Raw genomic sequence first — 15,425 nt, 5'->3', positions numbered from 1 at the left:
CCTCCCAAGGCCACCACTACCGCCACCCCTCAGCGCACCAACCCCACCGAGCCCCCTGTGGCGCCTTCCTCTGACGCTGCCACTGCCGCTAACCACCGCAATACACAAATGGACTCTGTGTTAATCATCATCGTGGCGGACTAGACTATCAACGAGACTCACGCGTTTCCCTGACATTACTATCTTAGGTCTTGCGACGCGTTTACACCACTGTTTCTCAACTTTACTTCGATCACGGCTACGTCACTTTTGTTTATATCTACAGTTATCCTTATCTTTGACTTGACAAAAGGTATGACTCAATTATTATGATCCCTGACGATGTTCCATTTTTTAAATGTGAAAAGCCGTGAGTCTTTATGGTCGTATGACTTATGTTGAGAACCATTGGTAAGTAAACGATAACATTAAAGAAAATCATTATATAGATCAATCAGAAAACGAGAATATGTTTCCTTTACAAAGCATAATTTGAAACTACATTTAAGATAAATTACAGGCTAAATTACAGAAAGCTTATGATCAAATGAATGAAAGGGCGATAGTATTAACCCTAATATTATGTACTATTATCCCTAGTTCTATTCGAGATGTTAGAGACTCTTTTGTTACATCAAGACTCTGAGAATCATGTACACGCGGTTTGAGTAAGCAAAATTATCTTGTATGAGAAAGATCCAGATTATTATGCAGCATATATGTATTACAATATAAGTTAGGAAGAAGACAGAGCGGTAGAGAACAGAAAGATCAAATTAATACAAAGTAATTAAGCAATACAATGTACAATCCGGTCAAATGTCATCTATGTATATCAGAGTGCGTTATGATACTATCAGAAAACAGAAAGGGTTCGCGGGGCGGATGCTTGGGCGATGATCCTCGGCGTCGAATCATCGCACAACAATGGCACGACGACGCGTCACTTTTTTTTTTTTTACCTGCGTATGAGGATAACGACCGTCGTGATCACGGCGGCGAGGAACACAAAACCGCCGAACACTCCCAGGGCGATCACGGCCCCCAGGTTCAATTTGGCCTGATGGGTGCCGCTGGGCTGCTCAGCATTGTCCACCCGGAAGGGACCAGATGGCTCCGGTACGCCCGCACCGATTCCCGCTTGCGCGTGGTCCACACCGCTTCCGGATATCTCGTTATCCTGCGGGTGATCACTGTCGAGCACCGAAGGAGACGCCGGTCTGTTCAGACCGATGCTCGGCCTCTTCGAGACGGTCTCCCTCACCGTCGCTGGCAGCTCCGCGGTGTTCGGTACATTTCTAGACGGTGAGGAAGTCGTACTGGTGGTCGCCGCACTCGTCGTGGTCCTAGTTTTCGTAGTGTAATACGTTCGTTTCGGAGTGGACGAACGTACCGTCGTACGGGTAGGAGGAGAAATGGTTATCCGTGACTCGTCTGTTAAAGAAAAGTTCACAGTTGGATATACATATTCTACTTTCTAAATATCTCAATTAATTTCAGCAAACACACACGGAGAGAATTTTTTTTTAATTTACCCTGCAAATCATGTTAATTGTGGGACAATATAGTATTTAGGCAAATTTTGTGCGTTACAATAAATTTTACAGTAGTAAAATACAGTAAAATTTATTGTAGTGCACAGTAAAATTTGCCTAAATACTATATTGTCCCACAATTAACATGATTTTCAGGGTAAATTAAAAAAAAAATTCTCTCCGTGCAGTATTAATATTTATTGTTATAATTTATTATTGTAATTTGATAAACGACTGAATGACATAACACTCAATTTTTATTATTTGAAATTCCATGAAAATGTTAGAAATATTATTTGTCGAACGTAATTATTATTATCGAATGTTTGTTAAACTTTAGCATATATAATTGTCGTTACATTAAATCTGTTTTCTGCAGGTTGCAGAAGTTAAATAAAAAAGTTTCAATTTTATAATTTTTCAAAATTTATTTCTTTTGAAAGATCTATAATAAAAAACTCTGGCTTTTATTATTATTATAAATGAATAAAAAAAGTACCTGTGCAGGTAGGTGCGGGACGATCGTATGTTCCGGAACTTTGACACGATATTTGCCGGGGACCTAGTAGCCGGTAGCCTTTAATACACAAATAGCTGACGGTGGTACTAGCCAGTTGGCTTCGATTGTAGTTACTCCTCGCCACTACTTGATCGCCAATTTGTATCTTCTCGATAGAACCGTGTTCCGGTACAGTCGGTGGATTGCAGTAGGCAATCGGCTCGCATCGCGGCGGTGGTCCATTCCAACGCTCGTCGATGTCGCAAGTCAATCGGGCACGTCCTGCGGACGCAGAGATCGGCTTAAAATCATTTCTCACGGACGATTTTATACGAAATGTTCGCTCTCTACCACAAATGCGCCGTGAATAATTACGACGAGGTCGCGATTGACTGTAATACTTACCGGTCATCTCGTATCCCTCCAAGCAGGTATAATGCACTTGGCTGAGATAAGTGACGGTGTTATTGATGAGCGTGTATTCGCCGTTCGTTATGCTCGCGGGATAGCCGCACTCGATATCTGAAACAACGAGAGCGCATAACGATGCTAACCGCGTTCGCGATGATTTCATTCGAGTACAGTTCCCCCCGACAATCGTGTTTCCTTACTTTTGCACGCAGGCGGGAACTCGTTGTAGAAACCGGTGTCTAGGCAAGTGCGGGTCGACGGTCCGATCAGGAGGCTACCCACGTTACAACTGTACTCCACGGTCGCCCCGACTTCGTATACGGGGGATACGCCGGGGGTCTTGGCCGACGCGCTGGTCACCACCATCGTAGAATTTGGTGGCTGTTCGGGTCTGCCACAAGCCTGTGGTTCTAAAAATGTAAAAGTATTGTCATTATTCTTCTATTCAATAAAGCAATAGTCTTTTAATAATGAAATAGCACACAATAGAAGTGCTTTTAAAAAATATTAAAAACAAAGTTTCAAGCAATAAATAGATTAAAAACTTCAAATGAGAACAAAATATAACTTTAAAAGAAATCATACAGAAAAATTCGTTTGGTCAACAAATTACAATTAAAAGTTTATTGGACTATTATCTATTTCTTAAAAAATATTAATTGTATAATCTTACAATAGATATTCTTCACGTGCTATTATACGCTTGTCAGCGCGTGGACGATCTCTTTTGCATACGCGATCTACAGTTTTAATGCCGGTTCTGAACGGCCTATTAAGACCTTCCTGATTGCTTCCAAATCGATTAAAACCGATTTAGAGTTGTATTATTCTAAGTGGAAACTGGGTCTTTGGCATAGAAAGCCGACACGCAGCTCTCGCGCCACGATCGTCACTGCTTACAATTAGATAGAACAGTAAAATTTTTTCTCGCGATTTGTTTAAAAATTTCAGCTCGGCATAAAATGTTAGACTCTCATAGAGTCTCACAGCCAAGACAGCTTTTAAATACACTACATGAAAATGTCTTTTCTGGAGTGTCGCTTAAAGAGTAGGAATGCAAATGTATGGCAAGCAAAATGATACTCACGATGCTGACAGATGAAATTAAGCCGGGCTGTGCAAGGTGTATCAGACCAAAGCCAGCCTCTACTGCCATCGTATCGAGCACAATTTTCCTCAGTACCATGCGGCAGACTCCAGAACGAAACGGATACCTCCTCGCCGCTTCCGGTCCACCTCCACAACGATCGATCCTTCTGGTCCCTAACTGCGCCCATCCAGTACTGACTGGACGTGTCGCTCCTTCGTTAATAATCAAGAAAATTTCCATTTATTATTTTCCAAACAGACGATCATTTAAATAGGTAAAATTTTTCGATATAATATTTTTAGTTTCCACTTATTCAATTGTGTTTTAATTATAAAATTCGGATTTTCAGAAGTCAATTTTTAAAATTTCTTTAAAATGTCTTCAAAACTTCTTCGCGTCACTCGTGATAATCTTTTTATCTTTCTTTTTACGTATTATTATTAACTTTCATAGATCTCTATACATTAGCTGTATATATATATGAATTATATACCTGTGCCGCCTCCATAGTTCCCAGGAAATGAATCCCTGCAGAGCTGGATTGCTCTCATCCACGAGGGTGCCACCTCGCGCGTGACAGAAAGCTAGAGCTTCCTGGAATATCAGCGGATGGCGATTGTAAAATATGTAGCACTTGCCGTTGTAAGTCGCCGTTGATCCTGGCGGTTGGTCCCGGAATTGAGGACACCTCTCGATCGGCAAGGCCTGCGTTTATTATTATTATTATTTTTTTACACAATTAATCACCATCGCTTCGATGAAAGAGGGAGAAATGTATTTATTTCCGTTCTGACGTAAGACCTAGTTGTTGCACAACTGTTAAATCACTTAAATCTACCTGATCGGTATAGACGAACGCCTCGCACAGGGACAATTGCACGGGAATATCGGCGGGTCCGGAAACCTCCAGATGCACGGAGACGAAAGCTCCGGGCATCGGCGGGTTGCAAGGCAAAAAGAGAGGCTGCCCTTCCTCCAGAGATCCGGTGAACTGATTGCAAACGGGATTCGTTCCTAAGTCTGGTCGATTGTTACCAACTCGGACGATGATGGTGCCAGGGCTGCCGTCGCCTGAAAACCAGTTGAACGATTTGCTAATTAAAACTCACGGGCATCTTCGATCGCGTAATATTTTTATCTCATGCCTGTCTTAGATATCTATCAAAAAATATCGTCGTGCAAATATCTCGTGGCAAGATACGGCGATCCAAAGTCATTTGCATGCCGGAATAACGTATAGTTTCACTAAAGGAAAACTCCAAAGATTATGGGCTTAAGCCTATGACTGTAATTATCGAGTCCCCTATAAGAAATGGTCGCCTGCGCTCATGCATGTAATTAATGACATACATTTATGATACGAGACGTTAGTTTAATCTGTGTCAATGCTATAATAATCGCACGCAGCTCTCTGATAGTTATGTATAAATTAAAGAATTCCTCTTTATGAGACTTTCGAACGATGTCATGTAAAACAGTTCATTAAAACTACTTCCTGTCCATACATCTGTACTCTATTATAATAGTTGATAATTCAAATTGTTTTAAAAGCAAATATTGCATTATTGATATAATGAAAACACTTCATATAATTTTTTTTTCTCTACTTTATTACCGCATACAAATATATATTCTTTAATTCTGCTAGGACATAAAATTGGACACATAATTCAATTTCGAATAAGTATTAAAATCGCCGCGACAAGTTCAAGACATAATAACGAAGTTGTTTGAAGTTGCGATTAATTAAATATTATTAATTTTCAATCAAACTCTAACTTTTCTCACAATCCAGTGACGATCTATTAAAAAAATATCATACGAAACTTGGAAAGTATACTTGGAAGACGTACATATCTAAATAGATTGTAGCTGTATTAATATGAATTTTGCCGGATTAAAGTAAATCGAGAACCGTGGCTGAATACAGACTTTCATTTGCGGTTTAGCTTAAAGGGTAGAACGCGTGCCGATTATAAGTATCTGAACGGGTATAAAATCATCTCGAGCGCGCTACGTCTTCTGACCCAGATGATAGTCCGACTGTGACCGGCTATGGACAACCGCCCGCCGACGCCCGTCCGTAGAGTTGCAAACCGCTGCAATTATATACTTTCCATCGTTCCATTCCTGCAATGATGAATCGCGGACTCGAACTCGCGCGACAGTCTCCCGTCTGGTAAAACGCTCGCGTTAAGAGACACGCGCGTATACGATACGGTTGCGAGAGCTTTCCTGTTACACGTGCGCGAGAGCCGCTATTCTCGCCTGTAATGAGTGCGTGGACATGTAGCGCATGAGTGAGGAGCAACATGAGGTTGAAAGGAGAAACTCGAGTATCGGGAAAGGATCGGGAGACATGCACGCTCGCGCCTTCCAACCGGTGTCGTACGTAAAAAAAAAACAAGCAGCGTAAAAAAAAAATAAGCAGACAGCGAGAGAGATCGCTGTCTGCTTATCAATCACGAATGTCGAGTGCTCTAATTATTAGAGATTAATTACGTTTTATCTAACTTCGTCTAATCGTATTAAATCACGTTAATCATTCGTATTTAAACTTTAAGAAGAAAAAAACTTAAATAGAAAACTGCTTGACATTTGATATTAAGAGTTTCTCGTGAATTAAGTTCAAGTGCGTAAGACACTTTGTTTTCTGTCTACATACGTCATCAAAGTTTAACGCGCCGTCCAAAGCTCCTTTTCATCTTAATTAAGAGAAAAATTATTATTGCCTCCTCGATCTTTCAGGAAAAATTATCGTACTAAATTAACAAGCGCACCTGTAATAAAATCCGATGCTGTTTGGTTCTTCAGCTCATTATTTGCATTACGATAATTAACAGCAATGAAGATCTGGTATACGTGAGCGTTAATAATGCAGTTTATTGTCGAAATTGAACGAATCGATTCTTCTTCGCCGCTGAGGCGTAACGTGAAAGCTGCTCTTTCACGCAGAGAGGCCGAAGTAATTGTAATGCGCCGTCTGTTCAATTATGAGCGGTCGTGCGGACTGCGGAGCCGGCATGAGAATTATCGTCAAGTATCTCTCTTCGGTGCTGGGCCGTAACTAAACAGCTGCTTAAAACGGATTGCATTATGCCGGCTATTGTTTCATCTCTCCACCTTGCACGGCGATTCAACTCGCGCGCGTCTCCATCCGCGAGCGTATAAAAGGCCGATCGTCAATTATCGCATTTGAATAATTCATCTCTCTCCGGCGCGGCGCGGCGCGGCGTGCGGTTTACCCGGCGAATTTTGTGCGAACGCGGCGACACGGAAGTCGTTAACAATCCATCCACTCCGCCGTCTCGCTCGCATGATTCCGAATTCATCGCTCTTATATCGCTTTCCGATACATATAAATTAAGGCGTTCTCGCTAATTTACCGCTGATGGGTGATCTCCTCGTAAAAAGATGGAAATACTTTTACTTTATGAGGAAGGAACGGCCGAGAGTGTTTTCCCTGGACAACGAAACATTCTCGTTTCTTGCTCCCGCCTTGCGCGCGCGTCCAGCACCGACAATGCCATTATTATCACTCGTTTAACGGTGAAAGTTACTCCCGAGCGGATGAACTTTCGAAACGATAACGCGAATTTTCCAGCTCTGCGCGGAGGCCTATTAGTGGAAAAGCACCTGATAGAATCTGCGGAATTCCGGAAATGTGTGAACTTCATTAATCCGCAAAACTTCCTGTTGCTAATCAGTTGCGACTAGATTGAAATTTGTTTTTTTCCTGTGCAGTAATGATTAAATAATTAATGATAAATTATATATATTATATTCGTATTACATTTATATAATATTACTTAAATCATTAAGGAAAAGAAAAATAGCAAAACGACGTATTCAGTTTCAGAGTTAAATATACGTGATAACTTCGAGTTGATTGATGATTGAGCTCGTGTTTCTCGGACACCGCTGAAAAATGCATGCGGCGTACCGCGGGAGATGGTATTGCGATGGTTTTCTAACAATTGAAAGTGGAAAGACTCTCACTTTCATCGTGGAAGAGTTTCTAAATGATCTCGCATGCAAGCAGGGCCTTCGACCGGGTCGATGGAAGGGGAAGGAAGTGCGAATTTACGATGGTATTTTACGGATCGTTTGTACAATATAAGATGAATTTTTGCGGTTCCGTGAACGCGCGTGAAACTCTCGATCCATTTGTTTTACGTCGAAAGCATCATTGGCTATAGTCCCCAACGATCGATTGTTCACAATCGTGATTTCAGATCGACTGCTCACTGAAGCGTCGATATCTTTGAGGATGGACCGCATCGAGATTCATCTCGCTGCCGCGAGAACGCGATCAACTACAGTCTGTATCAAAGTTGCACAGCGTTGACTATAAAATATCATTATGGTATTATCATCATCTCGATCTACACAATATTGCATAAATTATGCAGCAAATATAAAATATATCAAATAGAAAACATATAGAAAGTAAAATAGCAAGTTATAAGAATTAACATTTTTTTAATAAGGTAAAATAGAATAAATTTAATATTAGGAAGTTTAAGTTTCCTTGATTTATTTTATGAAAATCTTTCGATATTAAAATTCGAATAGATAACATTCCTGCAGCATTAGAGTGTATTAAAAAACTAATTATATATCGTATATTTTTGAATAAATAGCAAATTTTAGAAAACATGAAGAGAAATGAAAAAGAGAGAAGTGATTACCATAATTATTTATATAATTAATATGCTTTCCAAGTGGTCTGTACAAAATTGTTTAATGTAATTCAATCTAAAATACTATAATTCAAGCGTAGGCGGGCAACGTTGGATGAATTTCGCGATCGCGAAACCATCTCGCTGGCGGGCAGTGCGTTACCGGTAATTATCCCAGTAATGCCTATTTATTGATAGAAAGTCGAGAAAACGCGCTATGGAAACGAAAGTGCCGGACGACGGACGGAATATTTACGGTATCGCGGGAATTCTATCTCGACAGCCTGAGTCTCGTATTACAATTCATACCGAGAGACTTTATCATCCACGCTTATCAGCATGTTTAGCTTATACGCTCGTTACAGAACGGAGCGGCAAACTGCAGCGCGCGGAAAACGCTCTTCTGCACCGTCGCTTTTTTTTACTGATTTATTCCGTCGAACGACATAATATCATATAACGAGCGTTGGATTCAATACCCGCGAGATTGACACCGCGAAGAAAATAGACACTGTGATTTGATGCGCTCGTAAACCACTGGCATGAACGGCAAAGGTCCAATTACCGACGCCATAGCGTTCTTTCTTACGATCGTTCGCCACTTTTTTCATATTTTAGACTCGATGACAGACCTTTTAACGCCGTGAATCGCCCTGCTGTAAAGAAATGGTTCGCGACCGTTCGTTCGGAGCAATAATTGGAAACAGAGCGAATCGCCGCTTGAAGACCGCAGTACAAATACCAATTTTCCGCGGTTCGCTCTCTTAATCATTGCTTTGACCAGTACCGGGTAATATTTTCGAACGTTAACACGTCTATCGTTATATTTAGCATTAAAATCTACCAGAGAGTATTCAGATTATCTCAAGTTCTCCGTATCTATAAATTCTTCGTAATTTCACCAGTTATAATAGTTGAAATTCAAAATACACAATGAAATAATTTCAAAATATCACCAAAAATCACGCTTTGACGTTTCAAATTTCATCCCCTACCTAACGTCTTTATTTCCTTCTTTGAACGCGACTTTAGATCGCCCAAAGTTGTTTTCAACTTGCGAAGTTGATGTTTTTACGGGACACGCGACACGCTGGACGAGCTCATTGAATGTTGAACGATAGGGTGTAGAAATATATCGTCTGTGATTTGCAAGAGTTCATTTATTACGCAAAACGGTAAATTCTCGTAAGCGGCGAAGCGCGAAGAAATATACGGTATTACTTACCGCAGCACGGCTTGCCGAAGTCCAGTCGCACCAGCTGCACCATGTACGGTTCCAACAGGTTCACGTACCACCACGGTCTACGCTCGGGCCTCGTCAGGGTGCAGGTTTGCGGCGTGTATCTCTGGCCGCTGCTTCCGTCGACTGCGCGTTGCGGAATTCCGCCCTCCGCGCTGCTGGACTGCATCGGCGCTTTGCCGCCTGCCACGTTCAGAACTGCAAAGGAGAATTAATACAAATTGATTGGTCATGCTCGATAATTAGTGGCAAAATGGACTACTTCCGCAGGTGCCGGAAGATTATAATTAGACCTTTTCGTGCAACGGCATGACGTAAATAAATCCGATGAGGCTGATGGTGATAGCATCTTGCGCCCTTTGAATTTGTGTCCCCAAATGTATGATAACAACTGATTCGAATTCTTCTCTCTAACCGATTCCTCACCAATTGCTTCTGGCCTCCCTAATAGATATGAAGTGCTCGATTAAAATCCCCGTTAACGAGCGTATTGTGACAGAAGACAGGCATGAGATTACATCGCGCCACGTTCTAAAGTTGATCCATAAATTAAGCGGGCGGCTGCGTGATTATAAGGTAAAGACGGACGCGGCAGATGATCGGATTCGCATGCGGCAGGCATATGCGTACATAACTCTGTGCTAGCTCGTTTCTTCGTCTTTTTTTATGTCCAGCGCATACCTCAGTGACGCGGCGATAATTCCCTGTGAGAAAATCACTCTAACTCATTGCCATATCCGTCCGATAAAAAGAAGGTCGGCCGCCACCGCCGCCGCCGCCGCGCCGCGCTGCCGCACGGGTGAATAGCCGTACGGCACGCACGCAGATGGAGACCACGGCCATCGGTGGCCATCGCCAAGTTTTGTGCAGCAAGTGCCGCGCACATTCGCAAACACGTTGTCGGCCTTGCGGTAGTTTTACTGTACCGTAACGTGAGAATTTTATCGGCGCCGGTGCGATGCCGATGACGGCGCGATGCGTGCCACTGGCCCGCGATACGCACCGGCCTTAATCATGTCTAATCAGAATCCAAGCTTATATAGCGATGGAATCGGTATCCTTCATTGTGCTGGACCGACCAATCAGCCGGGTCCCCGTAACTGCTCCGTAAATGCTCTTGCATTTTGCAAGAGTATTACATTATAGTATAATGACACTTAGCTCATTTATACTCGTTCACGAGTATAAATGAGCTAAGCCAATATCATTCTTTACTTGATAGTCACCGAGACCAATTAGACTCTCCGCAATGCTCTTGCGTTTTGCAAGAGTATTACATCGTATAATGACATTTAACTCATTTATACTCGTGATCGAATATAAATGAGCTAATCCGGAGTATCGTGTTTTACGCTTGATAATCATTTGAGATTAAGTTATGCTATATTTACGGTTGAATCACGGTATATATCAAGAAGGTACTTTACGACTTTCTCCATTTGCGTTATCATTAATGCTATATGGAGATTTAATGTGTAGCACTCGGAAGAAAATGACAAGTATTTCCTCTATATAATATGATAGATAGATAAAGTGGATAGATATAATAATCTAATCTAATTACCGTTGCAAAATATTTGCCGATTGCAATGCGCTAATTTCTCACGCATGTGCAACGTTCCTCGTGATCGGTATAATCCGTAATTTGCTCTGTGTAAGCATTTCGTGGCGCAGTTTTTGAGATACATACCACGCGAGACGCGCGTTTCTGTACGCAATCTGTTACCACGGCCTCAAAGTATCTCATGGAATCTTGCGTGGAACAATCGGGAGATGCACAGACAAGACGATGAGCGTATCGCATGCAAAAGTCCGATGTGTAAAACAAAGGATTTACTGAAAATCCACCCGTATGCATCAAGCGCATCTCCAAGATGCTCCAAGATGCTCCAAGATAAACGCGTTGGGAAAGAGCGGTTAGGTTTATTCGCTAAGACTAATCTTCGGACTTAATTGTATTCTGCGGAATTGTATTCAGTCTGTGCGGAAGAAAACTTAGAATCCGTTGGAGATAGGAAAGCGTCAAGTTACACAATCGATTCCGGACAGGAATAACGCAGCTGGTGTCAGTATTAAAAAATTCAATGAAAAAAAATCGATCCTTTAGCCACGTGAAAATGCTAGAAATGGCATGCGTAGACAATCTAAACGGAAATGAATTGCAATTGCAAACTATCTAGATTTAGTATGCTCGTGATCGACATGAAATGAATGAATTTTACTTATTTTAAAAAGTGACTAATGCTTTTATCGTAAAATTTTCAATTAAAGATATATACGTGCCTACATAGATGTGCGGCTAAATTAAAATCTCCATCAAGACGTGTCTGTTGTACGCAATCATCCTAACGAAGCAATCGAGATTCTATCGGATAGGCGTCGTCGGTTTGGCACATAAAACGACAATCGATGCATTCTCGACCTAAACCTACATACTGGCTAGCGCCCCCCATGAAAGATCCACGTATGCCGCGCACGTTCCCACAAGACGTATGCGTATGCACGCCATACCTACCTCATAATTTACAGTTATTTCTTATACACGCAAACGCGAAAGGTTTTTGCCTTGCTATATCGTTTCCGTCGATATATCGCGTAACGAGAGATACGAAGAACAGTCTTCAACTGTACATCCTTTCAACCTAATAATTGTAATCATGTACAGTAATGTCTTTTATTCTAAGATTAAATTGATTTTGCGATTTCTATAATAAAACTGTATTTGTAAATTATTCCAATATAAAAATATTTACGCATAGTGTTTACGCCAATAAATTATTTCAATAAAATATTTATGAAGTAATGTTTTAATTAAAAACTTTATAGTGTTAAAGAAGATAATCAAAATTAAGGCAACAAAAATGAAAGTTATGTAAAACGAAATTCTTAAGTCTGACATTTAAGATCAAGGTTAATAAACATTATTTATTTAATTCTAAGAATATTTTGTATAAAAGAATAAAAATAATGTGCAGTTTCAATAACTGATAATTGCGTTATATGATTTAATTTCACGGAGTGACACTACTTAATTTTTTTTACATGTAATATTGTAAAAAAAAAATAGAATGTCCCTGAAATGAATTGTAATTGCGTTATTATTGTATGACTATTCCATTATTTTTCATTGCAAGGCTTCGTTCATATACAATTTTTCTAGTTTGGTTTTCAAGGCAAGGTAATACCACGCTGACTACTAATTGTCCATATATCCTTGTCCGCCATATTTCTATCATGACGAGAATACTAATGATGCAAAGAGATTCACGACGCAATAGGAGATAACGTTTGCCCCCGTTAAAATTGCTAAGTTCATCGAACCGCTTCTATTACAATAATAACAAGCGATATCCCAATTTGCATAAGCTAAACGATTCATAACGCGATCAGAAAGTTCTTTATTGAGTACTGAAAAAGAAAGTTGCGATCTTACTTTCGCAATATGCGAAGTATTTATGTATTTTTAAGATCGAAAAAAAAAACAGGAAACGTTTCATAGACAAGCGTCGATTTTATGTCTATCTTAAAGTTTTACTATGCCATTTGCCGGATGATAAACGCAGTCTTTCTTTTTTTTTTTACCATGGCGTATAATCTCTCTAACTTGAAACATTTTTATATATGTATAGTTAAACTCTGTAGAATTTATGAGAAGATTATCTCGATAGAATCATTAATTATTTCAGAATATTCTCGGAACGGAAATGTCAGATAGAACGTTTAAAATCAAAACAAGTCAAAAAAGTGTAAGAGAAGTAAAACCTGCATTTGATATATAACAAGAATTTAATATCGATTATTTTTGAAACTAAGAAATAAACTTTTTAAATTCTAAAAAATACTAGAAAATGCTATAAACATATTGAATAATATTAATGTAGTATTATATTAAATATATTTATAGACTTTATACTTTATTTCTTTTTTCTTGAGTCTGGCAAATTTCGAGTCCAGATCCGAAATTTAAAAGTCTGATGCTCGATACTGAAGCCTTTTGTATATCTCCCCCTCATAACGTCATCCAGTCCGGAAGTCCGGTCGCAAATGGATTCTTTGCGGAAATATCGCGTACCTATTATGGAAGACGAACGAGAGATATACGTTCGAAAAGTCAAGTTCACGCACAGTTGCGCAAGTGGCAACCTGCTCTCGCGGTCGGCGGATCACGAGAAACTGTTGCGACCGTCTTGGGTGGGCAGTCGAGCAATTTTGTGCAAACACTGCTCGCGCGCACGCTTGCCGCGCGATCGTCAAAATAATGACGAAGAAACGCCCGCGAATGTACGATGGCTATTGCCCCGCGCAAGAAATACCATTACAACGTCATCAATCAGCGGTATTTCCTCTTGCCTCGGGAAATAGGTATGAAGATTACCGCTGGAATGTGTCAGATTCTGCTCTACTGAACTACCGAACCTGCACTATCATAGATATCTAACGGCAGTTTATTCTAAAATCTAACGTCTTACAATTCCCAGATTTACGGATGCGCTGTTTATATATAAAAATTATTACAGAGTCAATCAGAGTAAATCAATACAACATTCTGATAAAGTTATTTTTTGTTTAAAAAAGAAAATTTATACTAACAAATATACGTATAAAATAAATATAACATAATACACAAAATGTAATACATTATATGTGATATTCTTTTCCATAGATTTTCAATTATTATTTAAGATATACGAGAATATTCACTGGACACTTGCAATATATTATCTTAATCGAGAGAATTGCTTTCTAGACGCGAGAAATATGTGTAACTGATTAGAAGATAGTTTCATTTAATTCGTATTAATTTTATTGTTTTTCGAAAGCAACGTATTTAATCAGCAAACATGACACATGCTGATGTTAGATAAACACGAGATTGAAAAGAGATAGAAAAATGTATAATAGAAGGATCGGTGTCACAAACATATTTAAGTGTCAAAATTTGCTGAGGCTAATTGGCAACATTATCGCACCAGAATAGAGTTGAGTGCTTGAAACATTCGGGTTAAGAAGTCGTTAACGATTTTTATATGCAGACCGTGAAATTCGAAAATAATTTCCGAGGTAATGTTCCGCCTTTCTGATCAAGGCAGTTTCACTCGCACCTTGTCCCTTTTCTTCCTTCTAATCGGTCGAGAATCATGACCTATAATCCTGTTCCAGTAAGATACGCCGTTTAGATATGTCTAGAATGTCGCGCATTGACAAAAAAATTGCGTTCATCATCGTCGGTGGCTGCAGTTAATCTCGATCGGCTGATTTATCAGACTGCCTATATCTTAATAATGCTTTTCTAGACACCATTTATCTTCAACACGACAATGCACACGCACTTGACGTGTATGTATAATTGAGAGACGTGTACTATCTCATATCTCACGGTCGATTAAAAAGTTTATTACCGCGTCAGAGATTAACTATCAGGGATTAATTTGTATTAATTATTGTACCGGCTGCGCTGCGGCGCATACACTCTTTACACGTCCTTCATTTACAAAGTGGAACGTCGATTTGATGTAAGAACTTTATTATTTCAGTGTATTACAAGATCGATTATTAATATTCTGCGCAGCATACAAAGTGTTCATTGATGGATGAAAGTGTCAGAGCATTGTTAACGTTCCAGCAAGATCTACTTGTGATTCAACCCGAAAAAATTGTGAAATCTACATATGAGTAGACATTCGTAAAATAAATCAAAGACTAACAAGGGAACCTCGCGAAGTGTCAAATTCTGATTTTAATGAAACTTGGTACACTTTGAGGTTACATAAATAGATGAATTTAGAAATTATCAGTTGGTGCTAAAAAACGGTTTAAAGGGATGAATCCACCCCTTATATGTAAATTAATTCTTTTTTTCTTTTGTTATATCTCGAAAACTATTCAAGATATCAAAAAATGTTGTATACAAAAGTTTTATAGTAAAATTGTCTTTATTCATTTACGTTAATGGAATTTTTTTTAAATGATTATTTTCAAAAAATTTTTT

At 39.6% G+C, this 15,425-nt stretch overlaps 1 protein-coding gene across 1 annotated transcript in view; it reads right to left on the bottom strand.

Moving 5' to 3' along the window:
- Window positions 1–15,425, bottom strand: part of LOC105455954 — a 32,803-nt gene that overhangs the window by 2,846 nt on the left and 14,532 nt on the right. Inside the window, exons 3-10 of the mRNA XM_011699674.1 lie at window positions 9,422–9,634; window positions 4,353–4,585; window positions 4,008–4,219; window positions 3,512–3,726; window positions 2,625–2,834; window positions 2,419–2,535; window positions 2,014–2,295; window positions 942–1,413 (exon numbers count right to left, since the gene is read on the bottom strand). Of these exons, the coding sequence (XP_011697976.1) occupies window positions 942–1,413; window positions 2,014–2,295; window positions 2,419–2,535; window positions 2,625–2,834; window positions 3,512–3,726; window positions 4,008–4,219; window positions 4,353–4,585; window positions 9,422–9,634 (1,954 nt within the window). The remainder of the gene's footprint in view (window positions 1–941; window positions 1,414–2,013; window positions 2,296–2,418; window positions 2,536–2,624; window positions 2,835–3,511; window positions 3,727–4,007; window positions 4,220–4,352; window positions 4,586–9,421; window positions 9,635–15,425) is intronic.

The sequence above is a fragment of the Wasmannia auropunctata genome, unplaced genomic scaffold (genome assembly GCF_000956235.1).
Source record: "Wasmannia auropunctata unplaced genomic scaffold, wasmannia.A_1.0 LD335828.1, whole genome shotgun sequence".
NCBI lineage: Eukaryota > Metazoa > Arthropoda > Insecta > Hymenoptera > Formicidae > Wasmannia > Wasmannia auropunctata.
Note: the sequence above shows the minus strand (reverse complement) of the source record. Positions and strands in the feature narration are given on the sequence as shown.